The sequence below is a fragment of the Amblyraja radiata genome, chromosome 12 (genome assembly GCF_010909765.2).
Source record: "Amblyraja radiata isolate CabotCenter1 chromosome 12, sAmbRad1.1.pri, whole genome shotgun sequence".
NCBI classification, from domain to species: Eukaryota; Metazoa; Chordata; class Chondrichthyes; order Rajiformes; family Rajidae; genus Amblyraja; species Amblyraja radiata.
Window position 1 is genome coordinate 7,318,769 of NC_045967.1, and position 27,684 is coordinate 7,346,452.

Genomic DNA, 27,684 nt, shown 5'->3' on the forward strand with positions numbered 1-27,684 from the left:
AACTCTGCATTCACTCTACTTATTCCCGTCATTTTATACACTGTGCACCCAGGAATAAAGAACTAACCTGCTCAACCTCTCCCTAAGGCTCAGGCCCTCCAGTCTTCAAAAAATATCCTCATAAGCTGTAGATGTTAGAATACTTTATTCAGCACAAACAGATACATAGGGAAACCTGGTTGAAGAATCTTGTGATAGAACTTTCAGAATTCGAAGTACATTGAGGTGTTATGCTCCTTCAGCACAGCAGGTTAATAATTTCAATAGTGTTTACAGTGCCCTCCTTAATGTTTGGGACAAAGACCCATCATTTATCTATTTCCCTCAGTACTCCACAATTGAGATTTGTAATAGAAAAAATCACATGTGGTTAAAGTACACATTGTCAGATTTTAATAATGACCATTTTTATATATTTTGGTTTCACCATGTAGAAATTACAGCTGTGTTTATACATAGTCCCCCCCCCCCCCATTTCACAGCAACATAATGTTTGGGACACAACAATGTCATGCAAATGAAAGTAGTCATGTTTAGTATTTTGTTGCATATCCTTTGCATGGAATGACTGCTTGAAGTCCGCGATCCATAAACATCGCCAGTTGCTGGGTGTCTTCTCTGGTGATGCTCTGCCAGGCCTGTATTGCAGCCATCTTTCAGAACTGTCCTGGCAGACCCATTGTTTCTGCTGGTTCATGTCCCACTGAATTAATTTCCACAAACCTCGACTCCATCCTATTCCCCCCCCCCCCCCCCCTCGGTCCAATCCCTCCTTACCAATGTCCAAGTCACCTCACACTCCCTTCGTCTCTTCAATAACTTCTGATTTCCAGGCCCCCACTACCTCATCTTTACTATGGATGTCTAGTCTACACCTCCATCCCCCACTGGGTAGGTCTTAAAGCCCTCCGTTTCTTCCTTGACCGCAGAACCAAACAATTTCCTTCTACAAACACTCACCTCCGCCTAGCGGAGCTGGTCCTTACCCTTAACAACTTTTTCGACGACTCCTACTTGCTCCACTCCCCAGGTGTAGCTATGGGCACTCGCATGGGCCCCAGCTATGTCTGCCTCTTTGTAGGATACGTTGAACAATCACTGTTCCAGGCGTACATGGGCCCTATCCCCAAACTCTACCTCCGCTACATTGACAACTGCATTGGTGTTACCTCCTGCACCATGCAGAACTCACTGACTTCATCAACATCACGACTAATTTCCATCCTGCATTCAAATTCACTTGGACCATCTCCGACATCTCCCTACCGTTTCTAGATCTCACCGTCTCCATCATAGGAGACAGACTATCGACTACACTTCTTCCCACCCTGCTTCCTGTAAAGACTATCCCCTACTCCCAATTCCTCTATCTATGCTGCATCTGCGCCCAGGATGAGGTTTTCCATACCAGGGCATCGGAGATGTCCTCATTCTTAAGGGAACAGGGGTTCCCCTATTCCATTTTATAAATGAGGCTCTCACTAGGGTCTCCTCGATATCCCGCAGTTCCTCTCTTGCTCCCCCTCCCCCCATTCATAGCAAGGCAGAGTCCCCCTTGTCCTCACCTTCCACACCATCAGCCGTCGCTTACAGCATATAATCCTCCAACATTTTTGCCACCTCCAACGAGATCCCAATACTAGTCACATCTTCCCATCACCACCCCTTTCTGCTTTCTGCAAAGACCGTTCCTCCCTGGTCAACTCGTCCTTTCCCAGCCAATCCACCCCCTCCCCAGGTACTTTCCCCTGCAACTGCAGTAGATGCAACACCTGTCCCTTTACCTCCCCCTCGACTCTGCCCAAGGACTCCGACAGTCTTTTCAGGTGAGGTAGGGGTTCACTTGCACCTCCCCCAATCTTATCTACTGTATCCGCTGTTCCAGGTGTCAACTTCTCTACATCGGCGAGACCAAGCGCAGGCTTGGCAATCATTTCGCTGAACACCTCCGCTCAGTACTGCTGAACTGTTCTATGTTCTGCAACTGTATAGTAGTCTGATACCATTCATTATGAGAGTAAAGTTGGCACTTAATATCTAGAGAAACAGTAAGGATTTCTATACATACCAAAAAGGAAGAGATAGTTAAAGTAACTCAAGGGTGAAGCTGGGGAATTAATTTGCATCAGGTTTTATGGTGGAGAGAATTGTAAATATCCCAAAGATAACAGATAGGCTAGTTTAAAAAAAAAAGATGGAAGAACTTTTAATAACTCCTATCATCAGGGACAAGATATTGGAAAAAATAATTGGGATTAAATGCAGGTAAATTGCGAGGACTAAATGGCCTGCATCTGTGCAGTTTAAAGAAAAGACTGCAGAGATGCTGGAAGCATTGACTGAATTCACTGAATTCTGAGAGGGTAATAGATGATTTGAAACTTGCAAATGTGACTCACTGGTTCAAGCAGGGGGGGGAGTCAGTAATCAAGGAGGTCAGTAATCCCTGCCAACTCCAGTCCCGTCCCGACCCCCTGGGAAACTGAAGGGAGCGACAATCAACTGCCACGGATACAAATAATGTCATACACAAGAAAGGGCAGATGCTGGTTGACAAAAAGTGAACACACAGTGCTGGAGTAACACAAAGACGCAGCAGAATTTTGGAAACGTCATCCCGTCACCCATTCCTTCTCTCCAGAGATGCTGCCTGTCCTGCCTGAGTTAAAGAGTGCCCACGGTAGACTCACGAGTCACTACGGTAAACTCACGAGCTACTACGTTCTTACAACGAGTTTAGAAGTTTAATATTTTTACTTCAAGAGTAAATTTGACTCGTGGAAATCTTTCATCATGTTGAAAGATTTTCACGAGTTAACAAGTTTCCTGAGTACCTGCCGTTAGCGTTACGAGTCGCCAAGTTCCGTCCACGAGTTCCGACGTTAATTCTACGTGATTACCACGAGTTTGATTTGTTTTAAACTCGGGATCACTCGTGGGTGGACTCGCACCGTGAGACAGGGGTTTGACCTGGGCAGTGAAATTTCACTAAACCAATAGGTGTATGTGACAATAAATGAACCTCATGAACCTAAGGCAACATGGCAGGATGGATGTTGAGATGTTTTCACCAGAGGCAGAATCTCAAATGATCACTTAAAACTGAGATGCATAAGAATTACTACTTGTGTTTCTCTGGAGAAGTTAGATCACCGGAGGCATTCAACGAAGAGGTAGATACATTTTTGAAAGATCACAGAATGGAGAACTGTATGGAACTGACACAGAAGAGACCTGGGATCATATTGAATTGGGGAGCCAGACAATGTGTTTCTACTCCTATTTACATGTATACAGCTTTAACAGTGGCTTGGATGATGACTGAATCCCATGTGCCTGCCTTTAATTTTCCTCAATTGTGGTGACGATATGGTTCTTTTCATCAAACTGCAACCTAATCCCCCCCCCCCCCCCAAATCACTACCCTGCACCTTTGCTCTGAATACCTGTCAATCGCTTTATTTACCTTAAAATCTACAGTCGGACCGCATGTTAAAGGCCATTTGGCCCACTAGTGGACATCGATCTATATTAATCCCATCTCCCATGGTTTTCAATACCTAGGCGATTGAGGTGCACCTCGTAAGTGGTGTCAGTGACTGCTTCCATCCTGCTCTCTAGCAGTACATTCCAGGTACACACTGTTCCCTGGGTAAAAAATAGGTCCCCCTTGATCTCTTCGAAATCTCTTGGTCCTCATTCTAAATCTTTGACCCCTAGTTTTATTCACCTCTGATAAAGGCAAAAGGTTCACACAGTCTACCCAATCTGTACCCTTCACTTTCTGACGTAGCTCAGTCATGTCCCCTCAACTTCCTCCACTCTAGTTAAAATAGACGTTTGCTCTCCATTTCCACCTCATGACTCGAATGCCTCGTCCCAGGTAACATCTTGATGCATCTACACTGCATTCTTTTCAGCACGATTACATCCTTCCTATAGTGTGGTGTCCTAAACTGCACACAGTAGTCCAGCTGAGGTCTGACCAAGGTTTTATGAAGTTTGAGCATAAGCTCCCTGCTCTTGCATCCAATCTACTGACTAATGAAGGCAATCGCCCCAGATGCCATCTTAACCACGTTAGTATTGCCACCTTCAAGCTTCCTTTACTTGCAATTATACTATATCACACTATGTCTTATTACATCATCTACTTCCTGTACATTCTGTAGTCCTTGTATATTAATTGATTTTAAATCTTCTTCTCCATTAAATTAATTTAGTTGCTTCCATTGCATTGCTTCTTCAATGTAAAATGACGAAGTTGAGAATATTGACTTGCGAAGCATTAACTTAGTTGATTTTAGGTGTGTGTTGACGACACTTCTGATGTTAATAAAACAATACCAATGCTTGTAGTCGAGTAATTCCTCTAAAAAATGTTGTTTTTCTTAGCAGCTACCCTGATTAAATGCAGTACTGAAACAAGCAGGTATTAATGTTAATACATGGCAAGATAATTTTAAGCTAACTTTTATGTAAATGTGTTTTGATTAGTTAGTTAACAAAATGTTTTGATGCAGATTGGCGATGGGAGAAAGGCAAATGGCAGCCGGAGTCTTATTACCGGATTCTACAGTGCTTTCTGGACAGAAAGGATAGTTGTTACTCGATTCACCAAATGGGTAAGGGAGATTTGATTTATTAAACAACATTAAAACTGCTGAGAATTAGCGGCGCATTTACTCTACAATGGTGCAGAACATAGAACACTACAGCACACGAAGAGGCTCTTTGGGCCACAATCGCCGTGACAAACATAATGCTAAGTTAAACTAATCGCCTCTGCCTTGCATGTGATCCATTTCTATGAATATCCATGTGCCTATCTAAAAGTCTCTTAAATGCTACTATTGTGTCTGCCTGCATCACCACTCCTCAGAGGGCACCACCACTCTCTGTGTTTAAAAAAAAAAAAACTTGCCCTACACATCTCCTTTAAACTTTTCCTCATTCACCTAAAAGCTAATGCCCTCATCTCCAACCTGGGATAAAGTTTCTGACTGCCTACCTTATCCATGCCTCTCATAATTGTACATGCCTCTATCAGGGCTCTCTTCAATCTCCGATGATCCAGAGAAAACAATCCGAGTTTGTCTACCCTCTTGTTGCAGCTAATACAATGTAATCCAGGCAGAATTCTGGTAAATCTCTGCATCCTCTCCAATGCCTCCATATGCTTCCTTTTATAGGGTGTCATAGAGTGGTAGTGTGGAAACAGGCCCTTAGGCCCAACTTGCCCACACCGGCCAACATGTCCCAGCTTGTTCCCTACACCCACCACTCTTTGTGTGACAAAAGTTCTTATTAAATCTTTTCCCCTTCACATTAGACGTCAGAGGGTGATGAATCTGGAATTATTTGCCACGGAAGTCAGTGGATATATTTAAGGCAGAGATAGATAGATTCTTGATTAGTACGGATGTCAGAGGTGATGGGGAGAAGGCAGGAGAATGGGGTTTGGAGGGAGAGATAGATCGGCTATGATTCAAAGTATTCAAAGGTTTTTATTAGTCACATTCACATACACCTAGGTGTAATGAAGTGAAATGCTTTTTGCCATTTTGCAGCACACAAAAAAAGAATACAGACATAACACCAATGAGAGTCTTAAACACAAAGAACACCCTCCCACCATGAGGGAAGGCACAAAGTCCAGTCCCCAACCCCAGTTCACCCATAGTCGGGCCTATTGAGGCCTCCACAGTTGCCTCTACGGAGGCCCGATGTTCCTGGCCGTTCTCGCCGGGTGGTGGTGCTCCGGCGTCGGGAGAGTCCTCACAGCGGCATGGGAACCCTGGAGCGGCCACCTCCGTACTGGAGGCCGCGGCTTCCGAAGCCGACAAGGCCGCGCCGGTTGGAGCTCCACAACTGGCGATCTCGTCGCGAGATCCCAGGCTCCCAGTGTAAAGTTTGGCACCGCTGCCCGCAGCTGGCCGCTCCACAGTCCCGCAGCTCCGCGATGTTGTTCTCGGCGGTCTCAGCTCACCGGAGCTCCAGCACGGCGACCCAGGCAAGGCATCGCCCGCTCCACGATAGCGCTCCAGCGCTGTGGCGCCGCCGAAGCCGAGGTTCTGGGCGGTCCGCGACAGGAAACGCCGCTGCAGGCCCGCTGGTAGGCCGTGAGGACGGGTCGAAGCTGCAGCCCGGCTAAAGCTGCCTCCGACCAGGTAGGGACCCTGAATGGCAGAGTACACTTGATGGGCCGAATGTCCTAATTCTGCTCCTATCACTTATGATCTTATGATCCTCCTATCCTCGATTTGCCTACTCTGGGCAAGTGACTCTGTGCATCTACCCAATCTATTTCTCTCATGATTTTAAGATCACCCCTCAGCCTCCTGTGCTCCAAGGAATAGAGTTCCAGCCTAAACCTCTCCCTATATCTCAGACCCTCTAGTCCTGGCAACATCCTCGAAAATCTTCTCTATGCTCATTCCAGCTTGACAACATCTTTCCTATTACATGGTGCCCAGAAATGAACCCGATATTCTAAATGTGGCCTCGCCAACATCTTATACACCTGCAACATGACCTCCCAACTTCTAGACTCAATACTCTGACTGATGAAGGCCAATGAGCCAAATGCCTTTTTGACCACACTATCTACCTACGACTCTACCTTCAAGGAACCATGCACCTGCCCTCTGCTCTACAACATCCCCAGGGTGACCAGAACTGCACACAATACTCCATATGCTGTCATATCAAAATCCAATATAGAATAGAATAGAATAGAATGCCTTTTATTGTCATTCAAACAGACAAGGTTGCAACACGAGTTCCTGACTCTTATGTGTTGGAAGGAACTGCACATGCTGGTTTACACCGAAGATATACAGAAATTGCTGGAGTAACTGAGCGGGACTATTCCTGACTCTTATACTCAATGCTCCAGCTGATGAAGGCAAGTATACCACATGCCTTCTTTACCATTCTAATTGGAAGCAGTTAAGGTAGGAACTATAATAGCATGTAAAAGACACTTTGATAGGTACATAGAAAATAAATGTTTAGTGGGATACGAGTCAAACTTAGCAAATGTACACATTGTACTTGATCTGAGACTGTGCTTATGTATGGTAATACTTTACTGAACAGTATGCAAAAACAGAATTTCACTCTACCTCGATATATGCGACAATAAAGAGCTATTGAACCATTGATAATTGAGCTTATATGGGGCAATGTGGTCAGCATGAATGAGTTGGGCCAAAGTGTCTGTTTGTGTGCTGTGATACTTGTGCTGCTGCTTTCAGGGAGCTCTGGACTTGGACTCCAACATTCCTCTCTTCATCTTGTCATTAACGGTATACTTTGACATCCCAAAGTGCAACACCCCACTTTTACTCGGATTAAACTCCATCTGCTATTTCTCCACCCATTTCTGTAGTTGATCAATGTACCACTATATACTTTGACCTCCTTCCTCACTGTCTGCAACTCCACCAATTTTGATGTCCTATGGAAACTTACCAACCAACCCAACTACATTGACATATATAATCACAAACAAAAGATCCCTGCAAAGTCACTGGAGCAGACCAGTCAGAATCACATCCTTCCACCACAACCCTCTCTGTTCTAGGAGCGGGCCAGTTGTGAAACATAGTCACTGACCAAGAAATAAACTATGATTATAATAGCATGTCCTTAATACTTTTCCATATTGAAATTGAGGCAGATGAAACTTTGGTGACACAAGAGGCCGCAGATGCTAGAAATTGTAGCAGAAAAATGAGTTCAACTGGAGGAACCTAGTGGGTCAGGCTGTAGGTTCTGGAATCTGATGGGAAAAGGTGGTGAGGAATGGAATTGAATGAGGGATGATGGCAGATTGGAACAACAGGGATAGGGGAACTAAGAGAAATGGGGAGGGGATTCCAGTGGGGTTAGTATGTGGTGGGAGGGATGAAATTGGGTGATTGGGAGGGGGGATGCGATAGGAAGAAGGGAGTATGAGAGAGGACCAGGATAAATAGAATGGGACAGACAGTGCGACGTACTTGAAATTTGAGAATTTACTGTTCATTCTGTTGGGTTGTAATCTACCCGATGGTGAATGAGGCCGAGGTCAGATACGTCAGTGTGAAAATGCGAAGGAGAATTAAAATGGCTGGCAACCAGGAAATCCAGATGGCCATGGATGACCGAGTACAGGTGCTTGACAAGTGGTCGCCTAGTCTGTGTTTCGTCTTGCTGCTGTAGAGGAAGCCACATCAAGTACTGTGTGCAGCAGGCAAGGGTGAAGGTCTCTGGTCAGTTTCTTGATATATTGGCCTCAATATGCCCCCAGTGACAGCTGCCTGGCCATGCAAGTGTAGGAACTGTTAGCTACTCTTACTAAAGTACGACTACAAGAAAAAATAAATCTTCACTGATCCTCACCAGATTATGACAATATTGCATTGCTGAGAACTGTTCTTAACCTGAACCATTCATAAATCTGAAAAGCGGCCACCTGGCAATAAGTTTAAAGAAAAACATAGGCCAGCCATCATTAAACCAAGCTGGTTAACTCAACCTTTCTGATTCTGCAGCAAGATGCAATGATGTGGTACTCTTCCTCACAGCTATCAGCTTTGTGAGTCAATCACCTCTGTCACACCCCCTTCCAGGTGGTGCTACCGCATATTCTGACTCTTAATTGCCTCAATCAGTCTTTCGGTAGACACAAAATGCTGGAGTAACTCAGCGGGACAGGCAGCACCTCTGGAGAGAAGGAATGGGCGACGTTTCGGGTCAAGACCCTTCTTCAGACTTAAACCTTTGATTTGAACCATCATCTGCAGTTCTTTCCTACTCAATCAGCCTTTCAATTGTTTTGTTTTTTGTATATTATTTCCGTTTACACTGCAATCTTTGCATCCTCCTGCTATTCATGCATTTGTCATTATGTTTGGGACAAAGGACATTTATTGTCACATATACCAATTGGTGCAGTGAAATTTGAGTTACCATGCAGCACCCAAATAAGATAAACACAACACTATAGAATTTAACATAAAACATACAACATCCAAGTTCAAGTTCAAGTGAGTTTATTGTCATGTGTCCCTGTATAGGACAATGAAATTCTTGCTTTGCATAAGCACACAGAAAATACTAGGCATTTACTACAAAACAGATAAATGTGTCCATATACCATTTTATAAATATATACACACATGAATAAATAAACTGGTAAAGTGCAAATAACAGAAAGTGGTTATTAATAATCAGAGTTTTGTCCGAGCCAGGTTTAATAGCTGATGGCTGTGGGGAAGTAGCTATTCCTGAACCTGGTTGTTGCAGTCTTCTGGCTCCTGCACCTTCTATCTGAAGGTAGCAGGGAGATGAGTGTGTGGCCAGGATGGTGTGGGTCCTTGATGATACTGCCAGCCTTTTTGAGGCAGCGACTGCGATAAATCCCCTCGATGGAAGGAAGGTCAGAGCCGATGATGGACTGGGCAGTGTTTACTACTTTTTGTAGTCTTTTCCTCTCCAGGGTGCTCAAATTGCCGAACCAAGCCACGATGCAACCGGTCAGCATGCTCTCTACTGTGCACCTGTAGAAGTTAGAGAGAGTCTTCCTTGGCAATCCGACTCTCCGTATTCTTCTCAGGAAGTAGAGGCGCTGATGACAGTGGGAATCAACGTTTCCCACTGTGAGGGAAGGCAATAAAAGTTCAGTCCTCTTCATCTTGTTCACCTGTGGTCGGGGCCTATTTGAGGCCTCCGCAGTTGCCGCTACGGACGGCCCGATGTTTCAGGCCCTCTCGCCGGGATGATGGAACTCCGGCGGCAGCAGAACACTCTCAGTGGCTTGGAGTTTCCGAATTGGCCGTTTCCTACCGGAGACCGCGGCTCCCGAAGTCCACAGGCCGAGCTGGGCGGAGCTCCACACGGCAGTCTTCGGCGAAAGATCCCAGGACTCCGCGATGTTAAAGTCAGCGCCGCAGACCACAGCGCCACTGTGTTAAAGTCAGCAGTCCCAGCACTCGGAGCTTCCAACACGTCGACCCTAGTAAGGCATCGGCCGCTTCGCGATGGTACTTCAGTGCTGCGCCGCTGCTGAAGCTCTGGTTGGTCTCCGGCAGGAAAGGCCGCGCTACTCCAGATGGTAGGCCGCGAGGAGAGGGCGAAGATGCGGCTTGGAAAAAAGACGCATTCTCGACCCAGGTAACGACTGTGAAAAACAGGTTTCCCCCCCCCCCCTCATAAAAAGACTAAAAGACCTTCAAAACAAAACTTTTTGATGGACTAAATATTTTTTAAAAGGATGAAAATACGAACAGCTGCAGGCGATGGCGCCACCACTCGATGCTCGTGGATCTGTACTTATTGTATTTATTGCATGAGGGTCATGCGATCCCTCATCGCAATCTGGTATATGACAATAAACTAATGTGAATCTGATCGTCAAGGTAACTATTATCTATACTCAGTAATGACTATGCTTTGCATGGAATGCAAGTCGGGGTTGTTTCATTCATGCTACGAGAATGCTATACTATATCCCAACCTTTGCAGCAGCAAACCGAGTTCCCAAATGGCAGAAGTTGCCTGCAGCACTGAAACAACCGGCAGAGCCATCCTGCCAGCTCCCCAAACACTAGCTCAGATGTACAGGCTATCCATAAGTCAGGGGTTTGTAACCTGGGGAGGACCTGTACTTCACAAGCTGAAGTATGACCTCTGTTTCTGTCTCCACTAGCACTGATTACAGATGAGTGTGGGCGATAAACGTGATCAGTGTAAATGGGTGGGATGTGGTCAGTGTGAACTCGGATGGCTGAAGGACCTGTTCTCATGAACCCTGAGCTGCTTCTCCAGTCATGGGGGAAACACAAGTCTGTATATCAGTGAAGGCATAGTCATAAATTTTGAATAAGAAGCTGTCTGGTCAATTAGTGAAAACTAGTGATAATTTAAATGAAAATTTGCAACTCTTTCTACAATGTTGAAATGGTTAATTCAAATGCAGTGTTTCAGTGAGGTAAGCGCTAGTGTTTGATGCCAGAAAAATACAGCAGCTGGCCAAAGCTGGTCTGAACTGTCATTAACAAAGCTGGTTTATGCACAGGATTTCTGATACAAAAAAATGCCAGAAAAGCTAATTTTATCTCTTTGGATTGGATAAGTAAACAATTGGCTGTGTTACCAAAATGCTATGAACTGACAGCTCTGTATTTGAGCCTGATTGCATGTCACCAGCCAAGCATATCACTCAGAGGATTGAATGGCTTTCTTGCAGAACCATATTGTGATGCACACTCATTGTTGTCCTGATGAAATTCTGACTCTTGCCTTTTTTTAAATCTTTTTAACAGCTCAGATGGGCGTGGGGGAGGGCAAATCTGTAGGGGAATGGTACGGACCCAACACAGTGGCTCAAGTCTTAAAGTAAGTGAATATTTAGAATGTGAAAAATGCCACCGGGCATGCAGGCATCCTTTTCTCTGTAGTTAAGTGTTTAGAGTAGCATAATATCTAAATAAGTAACATGTGGCTTCAACTGCTTCTGATGCTGATTATGGACGTATAAAAGGATTTGAGTTGACATTCCTTTTAAGAATAAGGGGTAAGCCATTTAGAAAGGAAACGAGGAAACACTTTTTCTCACAGAGAGTGGCGAGTCTGTGGAATTCTCTGCCTCGGAGGGCGGTGGAGGCAGGTTCTCTGGATGCTTTCAAGAGAGAGCTAGATAGGGTTCTTAAAAATAGCGGAGTCAGGGGATATGGGGAGAGGGCAGTAACAGGGTACTGATTGGGGATGATCAGCCATGATCACATTGAATGGCGGTGCCGGCTCAATGGGCCGAATGGCCTAATCCTGCACCTATTGTCTATTGACGTAGTAGGTTTTGCAGTCTCAGGTCATCCTGAAGCATTTCTACACAATGCAGTACTGTCTTTGAAATAGTCACTGTTGTGAATGTAGCCGTGATCAGCCACGATCACATTGAATGGTGGTGCTGGCCCGATGGGCCGAATGGCCTACTTATTGTCTATGGCAACCAATCAAGCTACCACGTGCAGCAATGTAATGATGATCAAATATTCCCTTATAGACGTTGATTGGGGGAATATTATGGGTCAGCAATTTTGGGATAGTGTCACCGAATCATTTGCGTTCATTTAGGGGAGTAGATTTAATTTCACCTCAAATCTGAAAAAGGACAGCTTGAAAATGTAATACTCTCTCACAACAGCAATGGAGAATCAGCCTAGTATTTTGTGTTCAAGTCTGAAGTCAAGACTCTGACTTAAAGGCCAGTCATAATGATCATGAAAACAAATTGTCAGGAACTGTAGATGGTGGCCTATAAAAAATGACACAAATTGCTGGAGTAACTCAGCGGGTCAGACAGCATCTCTGGAGTAAATGAAAAGGTGACATTTTGGGTTAGGGCCATCTCTTGCCTTTCAGTTTGTGGGGATTAAGTTCAATGGAGATCCTTTTCAGTATTCTTAAATGGAGCTTTATGCTATCAAAGAGTGAAGGCTACAGTCAAATGGAAGTCCTAATGTGTACACGATTAAGATTCTAAAAATGTCTTTAATTCAATTTTTAAATGATTGGATTATATCTAATTTAATTTAGCTTTACGTAATCACATCTAGGAATGCATTTCTCTCCATTCCTTATAGACAATAGACAATGGATGCAGGGGTAGGCCATTCGGCCCTTTGAGCCAGCACCACCATTCAATGTGATCATGGCTGTACATCCCCAATCAGTACCCCGTTCCTGCCTTCTCCCCATATCCCCTGACTCCGCTATCTTTAAAGAGCCCTATCTAGCTCTCTCTTGAAAGTATCCAGAGAACCGGCCTCCACTGCCCTCTGAGGCAGAGAATTCCACAGACTCACAGCTCTCTGTGAGAAAAAGTGTTTCCTCATCTCTGTTCCAAGTGGCTTACACCTTTTTCTTAAACTGTGGCCCCTGGTTCTGGACTCCCCCAACATCGGGAACATGTTTCCTGCCTCTAGTGTGTCCAAACCCTTAATAATCTTATATGTTTCAATAAGATTCCCTCTCATCCTTCTAAACTCCAGAGTATACAAGCCCAGCCGCTCCATTCTCTCAGCATATGCCAGTCCTGCCATCCTGGGAATTAACCTTGTAAACCTACACTGCACTTCCTCAATAGCAAGAATGTCCTTCCTCAAATTATGGGACCAAGACTACACACAATACTCAAGGTGTAGTCTCACTAGGGCCCTGTACAACTGCAGAAGGTTCTCTGCTCCTATACTAAACTCCTCTTGTTATGAAGGCCAACATGCCATGCGCTTTCTTCACTGCCTGCTGTACCTGCATGCTTGCTTTCATTGACTGATGTACAAGGACCCCCCGATCCCATTGTACTTCCCCTTTTCCCAACATGACACCATTTAGATAATAATCTGCCTTCTGGTTTTTGGTACCAAAGTGGATAACCTCAGATTTATCCACATTAAACTGAATCTGCCATGCATCTGCCCACTCACCCAACCTGTCCAAGTGACCCCGCATTCTCATAGCATGCTCCTTCTGTTCCTCCGTTATCTCCAAGATGAATGTTTATTTTCCCACAGGAAGCTTACATTATTTGACGACTGGAATGCACTGGCAGTTTACATTTCTATGGATAATACTGTGGTTATTGAAGATATCAGTAAGTCTTATTATTTTTGCTTATGTAATTACCAATCCATAGTCTGTTATTTAACAAGGAAATGTTGCAGGATACAGTGAGATTAAGGTGGTGTGACCTGCAATTTAATGCAACAAACTGTTCCACAGCCGGCTAGATCAGTGGGATTGTTATGTCAGCAATAAGGGGGTTACTTGTAAACTACATTGTACAGGTGCACAACCTTTTATCCGGAGTTCCGGAAACCGAAAAGCTCCGAAAACCGGACATTTTTTCCAAGATGTCGTCTGCACACCAAAGCTCGCGTTTGGCGCCAAACTTAACCCGAAACGACCCACGGTCAACCCAGGTCTGTACTACTGTAGCGGCTGCCTCCTCCCCGGAGAACGGGGAGACACTTAAACATCTGTAAATCATTGCTTAAATGTTAGTTTGGAGGGCTTTTATGTGAAGGGAGGGGCAGGGGGAGGGGGGAAACTTTAATTCTTAGTCCCCTACCTGGTCGGAGAGGCGGGGAGCGGGCAATGCCTTACCGGGTCGCCGTGCAGTAAGCTCCAGAGCGCTGTGGCCACGGACTCGCAACATCGCGGAGCTGGGGCTGCGGGCGTCCGGCCGCGGGCGGCGCCGGTTGGAGCTCCGACCCCGGCAACTCTACCCCTGGCTGCGCGGCGCTCCAAATCCAGCGCCGCCCGCGGCCGGACGCCCGCAGCCCCAGCTCCGCGATGTTGTGTGTCGTCGGCCACAGCGCTCCGGAGCTTACCGCACGGCGACCCGGTAAGGCATTGCCCGCTCCCCGCTGGTATCCCAGCGCTGCGACGCCGCCGACTCCCAACATCGCGGAGCTGGGGCTGCGGGCGTCCGGCCGCGGGCTGCGCTGGATTTGGAGCGCCTCGCAGCCAGGGGTAGAGTTGCCGGGGTCGGAGCTCCAACCGGCTCCGCCCGCGGCCGGACGCCCGCAGCCCCCAGCTCCGCGATGTTGGGAGTCGGCGGCCACAGCGCTCCGGAGCTTACCGCACGGCGACCCGGTAAGGCATTGCCTGCTCCCCGCCTCTCCGACCAGGTAGGGGACTAAGAATTAAAGTTTCCCCCTTCACCCCCCCCACATAAAATCCCTCCAAACTAACTGACTAACATTTAAGCAATGATTCCCCGGTCTCCGGGGAGGAGGCAGCCGCTCCAGACTTTTCAAGCCGCCCTCGCTACCCACCTAATCTACGCTAAAAATCTTCCATTCGGAAATCCGAAAAATTCCGAAATCCGAGAAGTGTCTGGTCCCAAGGCTTTCGGATAAAAGGTTGTGCACCTGTATAAGGATTTATTTATCTGTCTCTACATATTTTTGGTGCAAGTGTTGAATGCCATCTGTAGCAATCTGTACCTAAACAGATCCTAGTATTGATTGACAATAAAATATTCTATTATAGGAGTTCCAAGAATATCTATTTCTACTTCCTCTACGCCTCTACTTCCTGAGAAGGCTTAGGAAGTGTGGCATGCACCCTACAATTCTCACCAGCTTCTGCAGGTGCACCATAGAAAGCATTTTACTAGGATGCATCACAGCTTGTTTTGGAACAGCTCCATCCAAGACCGCAAGAAATTGCAGCGAATTGTAGACGCAGCCCAGACCATCACACAAACCAAACTCCCGCCTATTGACTCCATTTATACCTCACGCTGCCTCGGCAAGTCCAGCAGCAAAAAGCACTCTGGCCACTCTTCATCTTCTCCCCTCTCACATCAGGCAAAAGGTATAGAAGTGTGTAAATGCACACCACCAGATTCAGGGACAGTTTCTTCCCAGCTCTTATCAGGCAACTGAACCACCCCACCACAACCAGAGAGCAATGCTGAACCACTATCTATCTCGTTGATGAGCCTAGGACTATCCTTGATTGTACTCTGCTGGCTTTACCTTGCACTAAATGTTATTCCTTTATGATGTATCTATACACTGTAAAGGGATCGATTGTAATCATGTATTGTCTTTTTGCTGATAGGTGACATTTTTGTTGACCTTTGCTGAGACACGACAAAAAGCTTTTCACTGTACCTCGGTACACCTGACAATAAACTAAACTGAAACTGTATCGACCTCATGCCAAACCCAAATTAAGCATCATAAGAAATTGAACCCTTTCCATCAGCCAGTTGTTGCTGTGGCACAATTGTATTAAACCGGCATTCAGAATGTCACATCTTTGCATACTACCCCCAACCCACTTGATACTAATATTCTATGTGTTTAAAAAATAAAATACAACAGAGTTTACCTTCGAAAGCAGAGAATGGGAAATTCCCAAATCAGCTAATTACAGTATATGGGTATGTTTACAATTGGGTCAAAGAACGAGAACTTCCTAGCTAAAAGTGAGAAATGCACACGTTAAACAAATTGCAGTGTTTCAAATATTTTAGTGCAATTTTTAAGCAAATAAATGCTGGTTTTGTCAATTGTACACAGGTGTTGTGAATAAACATGCAAAAAATATTAGGGTATAAATTAGCATGTCAATGCCCTAATACTTAGGTTATTGCATTGGTGGTAATAATGTAAGATAGCAGTGGCCTCGATTGTATGGATGGCTAGTTGTTTAGGTTCCCCACTCACCTGGATGTGGAAGGCCTGGAAGCAAACTGGAGCTAGATAGCAAGTCCTTCAACACTGCAGGACCTGACAGTGAAACAATCTCACTTGAAGCATTGGGACCAAGTCAGAAAAATGACAGACAACGCAAATGTGGTCTCAAACCCAGACTGAACTGTCAGCATCAGAACTTGGCATCCATAGCTTGTATCAAATCCTATTTTCTTTGATTTAATTTAAATATGTCTTTCACTAAAACCTAAATCCTTCTCCTGCACTGCTTTGAACAAGGTGGCTTCCTATTTTCAGGTTGATGTGAAAGGAGCCCAGAATCGATGGAAACCTGATTTCAAACAGATCAACAGAGGGTGGCACAGTGGCGCAGCGGTAGAGTTGCTGCCTTAAAGTGCTGACAGCGCCAGAAACCCGGGTTCAATCCTGACTACGGGTGCTGTCTGCATGAAGTTCACAAGTTGTAGGAGTAGAATTAGGCCATTCGGCCCATCAAGTCTAGTCTGCCATTCAACCATGGTTGATCTCTGCCTCCTAATCCCATTTTCCTGCCTTCTTCACATAACCCTTGACACCCGTTCTAATCAGGAATTTGCCTCTATCTGCCTTATATCCACTGACTTGGCCACCACAGCCCTCTGTGGCAATGTGTTCCACAGATTAATTACCCTCTGACTAAAGAAGTTCCTCCTTGCCTTCTTTCCAAAAGAGCGCCTTTTAATTCTGAGACCATAATCTCTAGTCCTTGACTCTCCCACAAGTGGAAACATCTTTTCCATATCCACACTATGCCTTACGAAATCTTACGAACCACCGAAGTCAGGCTAGTCAGCCTATAGTTTCCGCCCTTCTGCTTTGCTCCCTTCTTATACAGCGGGATGATAGTCGCAATTTTCCAATCTTCAGGAACCATTCCTAACTCTAGTGATTCTTGAAATCTCACAAGTAACACCCCCACAATCTCTGAGGCCACCTCCTGCAGAACCCTGGGGGTGCTGTCCATCCGGTCCAGGTAACATCCACCCTCAGACCTTTCATTTTTCCTAGCACCTTCTCCTTAGTAATCACAACTCCACTAACTTCCAACCCCTGACACTCTAGGATTGCAGGCACACTGCTGGTGTCTTCCACTGTGAAGATTGATGCAAAAAAAGTTATTAAATTCCTCTGCCATTTCTTGATTTCCTGTTATCACTTCGCCTGCATCATTCCCCAGCGGCCCAACTTTCACTCTTGTCTCTTTTTTACTCTTTATATATCCGTAGAAACTCTGCCTATCCTCTTTTATATTATTGGCTAGCTTACATTTGTACTTCATCTTTTCTTTCCGTATTGTCCTTTTAGTTACCTTTTGTCTTCTCCAAGGTCTTTGATTTCCTCCCACACTCCAAACACGTACAGGTCTGTAGGTTAATTGGCATGGTATAAATGTAATTTGTCCCTAAAGTGTGTGTTAGTGTTAGTGTGTAGGGATTGCAGGATGGTGTGGACTCGGTGGGCCGAAGGGCCTGTATCTCTAAACTAAACTAAAGTCAAAAGAACTGCAGTTGTTGGGAATCTAAAATAAAAATAGAAAATACTGGAAAAACTCAGCTGATCAGGCAGCATCTGTGGAAAGAGAAACAGTAAGCATTTCGGAATCCAAGACGTTTAATATTTCTCCTTCCACAGATGCTGCCTGATCGAAGTTTAGTCCGCATTTTTTCTGGTTTTTAACTAACAAAGGCAATATATGTGCAGATTGAAGCACTCAGTGGAAAAATGCATAGATGATGAATATGACTACCCACTTTCAAGAAAATTACATGTTTTGGTATAGACACTCTAAGAAACAATATATTTTACACCTTTTCCTTGTATTCTCCACTGGTTACTGCTTTGAATTTGTGCATTTGTTAATTTTTTTATTTTTAAAATTGTTTCAGAAAAATTGTGCAAAAATAGGTCTGAGAATTACAGGCTACAAACGGAGACGTCTCTGTACAGAGGTGATGTTACCAAAACCCAGGCTGCATCTGTGCACCATCGAGACTGGAAACCACTTTTGCTGATTATACCACTCCGTATGGGAATAAACCACATCAATCCGGTTTACATCAACGCGTTAAAGGTAAGTCCATCGTCCTTTCCAAAAGTGAAGTTGAGCTAGTGTTACATCTATGGAGGAGGAGGAGGAGGAGGAGCCATCTTGGTGAACGGCTGCTAGCAGCAGCCGTCCGTCTTAAATCCGTTTTTTTAGTTTTTAGTGAGTCCTGTTTTTTTTTTTTTTTTTTTTTTTTTGTTTTTTTTTGTAGGGGATATGGTCTTTTAATGTGGGGGGGTAGGTGTTACTTTATTTATAGGTCCCTACCTGGTCGGTGTGGCAGCCTTTTTTCCGGGCTGCCCATCGACCCGTCATCGTGGCCTACCAGCGGGCTTGGAGCGCCGTTTCTTGGCGGGAACCACCCAGCACCTCGGCCTGCGTGGCGGCACTGCATTGGAGCGCTGGAGCGGAGCGGAGCGGGCGATGCCTTGCCTGGGTCGATGCGCTGGAGCTCTGGCGAGCTGGACCGCCGTAAGCAACATCTCCGGGCTGCGGGTTTGCGGAGCGGAGAGGCGGCGTGCGGAGAGACGGCGTGCGTAGAGGCGGCAAGGCGGCAGTGAGGAGAGCGGGGCGCCGACTTTTTCATCTGGAGCCTAGGAGCGCCAAACCGGCGCGGCCTTGTCGGCTTCGGCAGCCGTGGGCTCCAACCAAGAAGCGGCCGTTCCAAGTGGCCCAGCCGCCGAAAGGACTCTCCCGACGCCGGGGCAAGACCACCCGGTGAGAACGGCCAGGGACATCGGGCCTCCGTAGAGGCAACTGCGGTGGCCCCAATAGGCCTGACTTTGGGGTGAACATGGGGTGGGGACTGGACATTGTGCCTTCCTCCACAGTGCTATCCACTGTGGGGGGATGATTTTTTTTTGTCTAACTGTAGTCTTGTAGGTCTGTGTCCAAGATGGCTGCCGTGAAGAGAGAGTGGACGCTGGCACGATTTGGTTGCCGCTGCTCTCTCTTCACACTGTGTTTTTGATTTTCTGTTTTTGGATTGAATTCTGTTTTTAATTTGTGTCATTGTGATGTCTTTAATTACTTGTTTTACTCCGATTATATGTTTTTATTCCGATTACTATGTAAGGTGTCCTTGAGATTTTGTATGAAAGGCGCCCATTAAATATAAAATTTATTATTATTATTATGGTTGTAGAGGAATGTTCCTTGGGAGGGTGTGGATTTGCTGGGAAGGGTTGAGTGAATCAAGGAATTGCAGAGGGAATGGTCTCGGAATGGAAGGTGAATAGGGGTGGACATGGGGAAAATGTGACTGATGGTAGGACATGGGAGGTGATGGAAATGTCAAAGGGTGATGATTTAGATGCAGAGGCCGTTTGGGTGAAAGATGAAGACAAGGGGATCCTTGTTCCATCTGGGTGGAGGGGGAGCAAGTGCAGGATCACGGGACACGGAGGACATGCTAGTGAGGGATCTATATGTGATAAGAGCCCATGGTATCACAGGGCGGATGCTCGCATGGATATCAGGTTGGCTGGATGGCAGAAAGCAAAGAGTGGCAATAAAGGGGGCTTTTTCTGGTTGGCTGCCAGTGACCAGTGGAGATCCACAAGGGTCAGTGCTGGGGCCGCTACTCTTCACGTTGTATATTAATGATTTGGACGAGGGGATTGAAGGCTTTGTGGCCAAGTTTGCGTATGATACGAAAATAGGTGGAGGGGCAGGTAGTGAAGAGAAAGCAGGGACTCTGCAGAAGGATTTGGATAGGTTGGGAGAGTGGGCAGAGAAGTGGCAGATGGAATATAGTGTAGCAAAGTGTGGAGTCGTGCATTTTGGTAGTAGGAATAATGGCATAGACTATTTTCTAAATGGGATGAGAATCCAGAAATCGGATGTGCAAAGGAACTTGGGAGTGCTGGTGCAGAACCCAAAAAGTTTATTTGCAAGTCGCATCGGTAGGAAAGAAAACAAACTCAATGCTAGCATTTATTTCAAGAGGGTTGTATACAAAAGCAGGGATGTAATGTTGAGGCTTTATAAGGCACTGGTCAGGCTGCATTTGGAATATTGTGTATAATTTTGGGCACCATATCTGAGGAAGGTTGTGCAGACTCTAGATGGTCCAGAGGAGGTTTACGAGAATGATCCCAGGAATGAGGAGGTTAACTTATGTTGAGCATTTGTCGGCACTGGGCCTGTACTCGCTGGAGTTTAGAAGAATGAGGGGGAACTTCATTGAAACATTCAGAATAGTGAAAGGTTTGGATGGAGTGGATGTGGAGAGGATGTTTCTACTAGTGGGAGAGTCTAGGACTAGAGGTCATAGCCTCAAATTAAAGGACATTAATTTAGGAAGGAGATAAGGAGAAATGTCTTCTGTCAGAGGGTGTGGAGTTCTTTGCCACAAAAGGCTGTGGAGGCCAAGTCAGTGGATATTTTTACGGCAGAGATAGATAGATTTGTGATTAGTATGGGTGTCAGAGGTTATGGGGAGAAGGCAAGAGAATGTGGTTAGGAGGGAGAGATGGATCAGCCATGATTAAATGGCAGAGTAGACTTGATGGGCCGAATGGCCTAATTCTATTCCTATTCCTTATGATAGCAGGGCGAAAAGTAACAAAGAAGTCATCGGATGTTCTAGAATGGAGGCAGATGCAGTAGAGATGAAGAAGTTGAGAGTAGGGTATAGTGTATTTGCCATAGGGGTATATTCCAGAAAACTGGGAGTTGGTAGGTTTGTAGCAGCTGCCAGTTGATAATCTGTCCAACGTGATGGACACCGAGAGATCAAGAAAGCAGAGAGGTGTCAGGTGCTCCAGCTTTTTGTGTCTATCTTCGGTTTAAACAGTCAAACAATCTTACACAGGTAGACAAAAGTGCTGGAGAAACTCAGCGGGTGTAGAGGCAATTGCGGTGGCCTCAATAGGCCTGACTTTGGGGTTAACATGGGGTGGGGACTGGACATTGTGCCTTCCCCCACAGTGCTATCCACTGTGGGGGGATGATTTTTTTGTCTAATTGTAGTCCTGTAGGTCTGTGTCCAAGATGGCTGCCGTGAAGAGAGAGTGGACGCTGGCGCGCTTTGGCTGCCGCTGCTCTCTCTTCACACTGTGTTTTTGATTTTCTGTTTTTGGATTGAATTCTGTTTTTAATTTGTGTCTCTGTGATGTCTTTATTACTTGTTATATTCCGATTATATGTTATTCCGATTACTATGTAAGGTGTCCTTGAGATGTCTGAAAGGCGCCCATTAAATAAAATTTATTATTATTATTATTATTATCTCTGGAGCGAAGGAAATAGGCAAAGTTTCGGGCCAAAACCCTTCTTCAGACTGATTTAGGGTAGGGGGGGGCGGGAAGAAGAAAGGAAGAGGAGGAGTCCGAGGGCTGAGGGAGAGCTGAGAAGGTGAGAAGACAGCAAGGGCTACCGGAAATTGGAGAAGTCAATGTTTATGCCACTGGGGTGCAAACTGTCCAAGCAGAATATGAGGTACTGCTCCTCCAATTTCCGGTGATGCTCACTCTGGCCATGGAGGAGGCCCAGGACAGAAAGGTCGGATTCGGAATGGGAGGGGGAGTTGAAGTGCTGAGCCACCGGGAGATCAGGTTGGTTAAAGCGGACCGAGCAGGGGTGTTCGGCGAAACGATCGCCAAGTCTACGCTTGGTCTCACCGATGTAGATCAGCCGACATCTAGAGCAGCAGATGCAATAGATGAGGTTGGAGGAGATGCAGGTGGTCCTCTGTCACACCTGGAACGACTACTTGGGTCCTTGAATGGAGTCAAGGGGGGAGGTAAAGCGACAAGTGTAGCATCTCTTGCGGTTGCAGGGGAAAGTGCCCGGGGAGGGGATGGTGCGGGAGGGAAGGGAAGAATTGACCAGGCTTGGCGATCGTTTCGCCAAACACCTCCACTCGGTCCGCATTAACCAACCAGATCAACCCATCTTCTCTTTCATTCCCTACAAAGTTGGGTGGAATTTTACAGAGGCCAATTAACCTATAAACCCGCATGTCTTTGGGATGTGGGAAGAAACCGGAACATTCAGATGAAACTTGCATACAGGGAGAACGTGCAAACTCCACGCGGGCACCGCACCCTAGGTCGGGATGGAAGCCAGGTGTCTGGTGCTGTGAGGCACCCACTGTGCCGTCCTTTTTGGCAGTTCATCTGGTTAGCAAGGCTGAGACTGGAGTCACTGTATTGTTCTAAGGAATGGTATACACCCAGAAGATTAATCTTGGTTTCATTGAACTTGGCCGACCTACTTTATACTTCCTGCAATTTTTTAGTTTAGATTTAGATAATTCTTACTGTGTTTTATGTTTATTCATTGATTATCAGATCTAATATTTGAGCATTGTGTCCTTGTGGGGATCAAAGTAAATAATTTTAAATTCTGATGCGTTTTTCTTTTTTCTTGTTCCAGGAGTGTTTTAAGATGCCTCAGTCATTAGGAGTTTTAGGTGGAAAACCAAATAATGCTTATTATTTTATAGGATTTCTTGGTAAGTAATTATTCAAGCTTCATTAGTGAACAGAATTGAAGTTGTTTGCACCCTTTTGCCAGGTGGTGATGTTGGGTATTGCAGTCTATGACAGGGATTGCTGCTACCTGTACTTAATTCTAATGTTGAATAATAGCAAATATATACTTGTGGAAAAGAGATATATATCAGATATTGTATGTTTTAATAATATTAGGAAACAATACTGTCAAAACTGAATGTAGTACTTGAATCAAAATATACCATCACCTTGATTTTACAATTTCTGCCAATCCTTACGAATGGGTACCTTCTCGTTGCCAAAGGGATTTAAAATGATTTATCCAGAATATCGCCAAAACCTTTCTCCAACTATTGCGATATCATTATTTTCACTAGCCTCAGCTACCATATTTCTTTTATAAAATGAAAGTAAGGAGAGATTTGTGAAACTAAAACAATGTTGAAAGAATTTTTTTTTGCAGTTTCCTCATTTCACTGACTTGGGTGTTTCCAACTACTAAATCGCTACAGATTCAGCAATTGCTAGATTGCTGTTATCTTCCACATGCCCCATGCCTTCATCTTTACAAAGTATTTTGCTCATTCACAAACTCCTGATCGGTTCTGTGATGCTCCTTTGATCTGGAACATAACCTAGTCAAATATGTAGGAAGGAACGGCAGATGCTGGTTTCAACTGAAGATAGACACAAAAAGTAACTCGGCGGGTCAGACAGCGTCTCTGGAGAAAAGGAATATGTGACGTTTCGGGTCAAGAACCTTCTTCAGCCTGACTCTCGGTATGAAAAAGGGTCTCGATCCGAAGCATCACCTATTCCCTTTCTCCGGAAATGCTGTCTGACCCGCTAAGTTAGTCCAGCTTTTTGTGTCTGTACCCAGTCAAATATTATCTATTATACCAACAAATTCTGTTAAACTGATCTAAGTTTTTCTACAAAATAATTTTAGATTCTCAGTTAACACTGTATTTTTGCAGAGCAAACTATCCCAACTTCACATGCTGACCTGCTACTTATGTTCTATTTACCAAGTGCACAAAATGCCTCAATTATGCATTCAACATGACAATAAAATTATTCAAACAAGGGATTTGTCAGTAACCACAGTTTCTGGGGAAAGAGTACTAGAGATTTTGAAGCTATTATAATGTTGTGCCGCAGCAGGCCTATTCCCACCGAGCTGCTAGTATAACAGCATCATAGTTTGTCAAAATATTACATGGGTTGGGAATATTTAGTTCAAGTGCCATTTTATTATTGCCTTGATAAAATGAAAACCCATCCAATCGCAAACTGACCCAAGCCAGAGAATGTGCAAAACTGACCAAACCTAAATCGGACACATGGTTTTGGATCCTGTCGGCTCTTATCAAATAGCCAGGCTCTATCATATGCACTGAATGGCAGGGGTCTGGGGAGTGTTGTAGAGCAGAGGGATCAAAGAGTGCAGGTGCATGTTTCCTTGAAGATGGAGTGGCTGGTAGATAGGGTGGTCAAAAAGCTACAATTGCGGAGTGATTTCTCTACCTTTATATTCCAGCCCTCTTAGAAAAAGCCATTTGAAAAAAGGGCCACCATTCCTTTCACTTGCTGCAATGCAATGATACTTTCTGCGATGACCCCTAATCCATTTGTTCTGCAGCCTTCTGCAATATATCTCCATTTAAATGCAATAAAAATCCAATCATTTGACATTCACAACCTCAATTTATTTTAGGATCCAAGGATGCAAACGTCTGGGCCAGAGGACCTGTCAGCCTCTGAGCTCCTTCAGCCTGTTGAATGCTAATTATTTTGTGGTAGTGTTGGTATTTAATTTTCCTCAGCATTATTCAGTACTGATGGGATTATCATACGGTATCTTCTGCCGTAAAAACTCTAGTAAAGTATTAGTTTAATTCTTCTGGCATTTCCTAGTTCCCCATTGTTATTTCCTGAAATTCATTCTCCAACAGGCCAACATTCATTTGGAGCTCTCTCTACCTTTTTGGATGTTTAAAGAAACTCTTATAATCTCTTTTATATAATTCTCTCCAGGTTTCCCCTCAATGTTTATTTTCTTTCTCTTTAACTCTTTTGCTGGATTCTAAATCCATCAAATCTGTGGATCTATCACCAACAAATGCCTTCTTATGTTTATCCACCCAACTTTATACCCCACTGACTCATTGTTAGTCCTGGTTGGAGCATCCTTCCCTTAGAATCTTTTCTCCTCTCCGGGATCTATCTTTGATGAGCATCATGAATTATCTCCTTAAATGTCTGCCAATGCTGGCCTTATTTGTCAATCTGTCCACCCAGTCCACATAAGGAATTGCTATCCTCATCCCATTGTAATAAGCGAGTTCGGTTTTCCGACTGCGCATGCCCAAGTCATAGGTCACAAGCGAAAAACAGTCTCGGCAACGGTGGTCACTGGTCACGTGTTACAATAAAGTATTCTTTCATTCATTCTGGTGTTACACTGAATGTTGTACCTATGACTGAAATATTTCCTGCTGTTTTACATAGGAGATGAATTAATCTATTTGGACCCCCACACAACTCAGACTGCAGTGGAGACAGAGGACAATGGGAGTGTGGATGACTACAGTTATCACTGCCACCGAGCTCCACATCGCATGAAAATTACACATCTTGACCCTTCGGTGGCCTTAGTGAGTGATGCGTCTCAATCCTTTGTTTGCTGACTTGACCAGGGCTATCACATGTAATGACCAGATCAAAAAATGGGTCAGGCAGCATCTATGGAGAGAAGGAATGGGTGACGTTTCGGGTTGAGACCCTTCTTCAGACTGATGTCGGGGGGGTGGGGGGGAGAGATAGAAAGTGGGCTTTCTATCTTTTTCCCGCCCCCATCCCCCTCCACCCCAGACAAAGGCCTGAAGAACGTCACCCATTCCTTCTCTCCATAGATGCTGCCTTACCCGCTGAGTTACTCTAGCATTTTGTGTCTACATCGATTTTATCCAGCATCTGCAGTTCTTTCTCACAGATCAAAAAATGGGTTTGCTCAATCTGAAGAATGCACATTTAACACCAATACTTAGCTATAGTGTGTTGGGACACAGATTTCTCTATAATTTCCACAGGATGTGGCACTGAAGCGGGCTATTCAGCTCAACCACTCTACATACATTTAGACGTCATTCAAGTCTCATCCTGACCTTCCTCGCATAAATTCTTTTGCAAAACCCTATATCCTCTTTTGGCTCAAATGCTTAACCTGCCTCTTTCAAGTATATTTATAATATTCACCGCAATGAATCCCTGTTGTAGTAAATTTCACATTCTTGCCACTTTTGGTAAGTAGCTTCATCTGAATTTTATAATGAATATCCTGTATTGTGGCCTCCAGTTTAGCTTTTCACCACAAATGGGAAGATTTTTTTCTATGATGGTCTTCTTACTAAAGATGTAAAATGCCCAGTCTGTACATTCTTTCCTGATATATACCCATGCATTTCTGGTACCATGTGTAGGAAGGAACTGCAGGTGCTGGTTTATATTGAAGATAGACTCAAAATGCTGGAGTAACTCAGTGGGGACAGGCAGCATCTCTTCTATCCAGGTATGCTGCCTTTCCTGCTTAGTTACTCCAGCATTTAGTGACCATTTATGGTGCCATCCGTGTAAATCTTGGCTCCAGCATCTCTGCATCTTTTTATAATGTAACCAGACTGGGGAGATCAAGCTACTGTAAGATTCAAAATAGATTTGGCAAACTTCCATTTGCTGTTTTCTATGGCATTTTCTAACCAATAATATAACCTAATGTATAACCAATAGTGCATTGATCATCAAAAACCATTTTCCTCCTTTATTCAGCCTGAGCTCTCACCTTCAAACCACCATATTCTATTTCATATTTATCTGGATTGAACTTCATTCAAGAATGATTTCCGATTTTGCAAATGTAATAATGTCCTCCTGTAATTTGGGCAATTCCTCTTCAGTATTGACCATCCTCACCAACTCTGCCCCAGTTTAATTTAATCTACACACTTAAAATATGGGCATTTTTAATTTAAACGGTTAATTCATTCAATTTTTTTAAATTAAAAAACAAAAATTGTTATCTGGAGATTGTGGGTGGCTGCCCTGTATTAATTCATACGGTGTTCATTCCTAAACAGTTCATTTAACTACGCTATTTAAACAGTCCTTCTGAATAAAGATCTGCATTTATAAGTTTCCATGTGTGGAAAATGAACAAATTGTATGCTTTACAGAATACTACTCTGAATGACCCGCTTCTGAAACTATCCATTTCCTCCTCATCTCTGGAATACAACGATGTTTTATAGTCTTTGACACTTTTATCTGCTATATAGAAAACTAAGTTTGATAAATGTTTGTATGAAGAGCTTCACAGATATTAACACTCTAGAAGAAGGCTATTTGCTTTGTTATGCCTGTGTTGACTTTTTGAAGGAATATTTGTACTTAGTACCACACTTCAATCTTTGTTCATGAGATTCATCAGTTCCTTGTTCTGGGCACTCAAACATGCTTCTAACATTTTCCTTCAACCACATTGTAATGAAACATGTGTAGGAAGGAACTGCAGATGCTGGTTTAAACTGACGATAGACACAAAATGCTGGAGTAACTCAGCGGGACAGGCAGTATCTCTGGAGAGAAGCATCTGAAGAAGGGTCTCGATCCTTCTCTCCAGAGATGCTGCCTGTCCCGCTGAGTTACTCCAAAATTTTGTATCTATCATTAATGAAACGTGTTCCAGATTACAACAGCCCTCTGAAAAGATATTTAATCTCTTCATTATATTTATACCCATTGATTTTAAATCTATGATTTGTTATCCGTGCACTTGTCACAAGGAATGCATACAAGGAAGATTTTCTACATTTGCATTGTGAGGTCTTCTGATTAATTGAGAAACTGTTACCAATCTCATCAC

At 44.5% G+C, this 27,684-nt stretch overlaps 1 protein-coding gene across 1 annotated transcript in view; it reads left to right on the forward strand.

The window, feature by feature from the left end:
* Positions 1 to 27,684, forward strand: part of atg4a (autophagy related 4A cysteine peptidase) — a 64,001-nt gene that overhangs the window by 12,367 nt on the left and 23,950 nt on the right. Inside the window, exons 5-10 of the mRNA XM_033030159.1 lie at positions 4,524 to 4,625; positions 11,313 to 11,385; positions 13,563 to 13,642; positions 18,146 to 18,330; positions 22,684 to 22,762; positions 25,275 to 25,420. Coding sequence (XP_032886050.1) covers positions 4,524 to 4,625; positions 11,313 to 11,385; positions 13,563 to 13,642; positions 18,146 to 18,330; positions 22,684 to 22,762; positions 25,275 to 25,420 — 665 coding nt within the window. The remainder of the gene's footprint in view (positions 1 to 4,523; positions 4,626 to 11,312; positions 11,386 to 13,562; positions 13,643 to 18,145; positions 18,331 to 22,683; positions 22,763 to 25,274; positions 25,421 to 27,684) is intronic.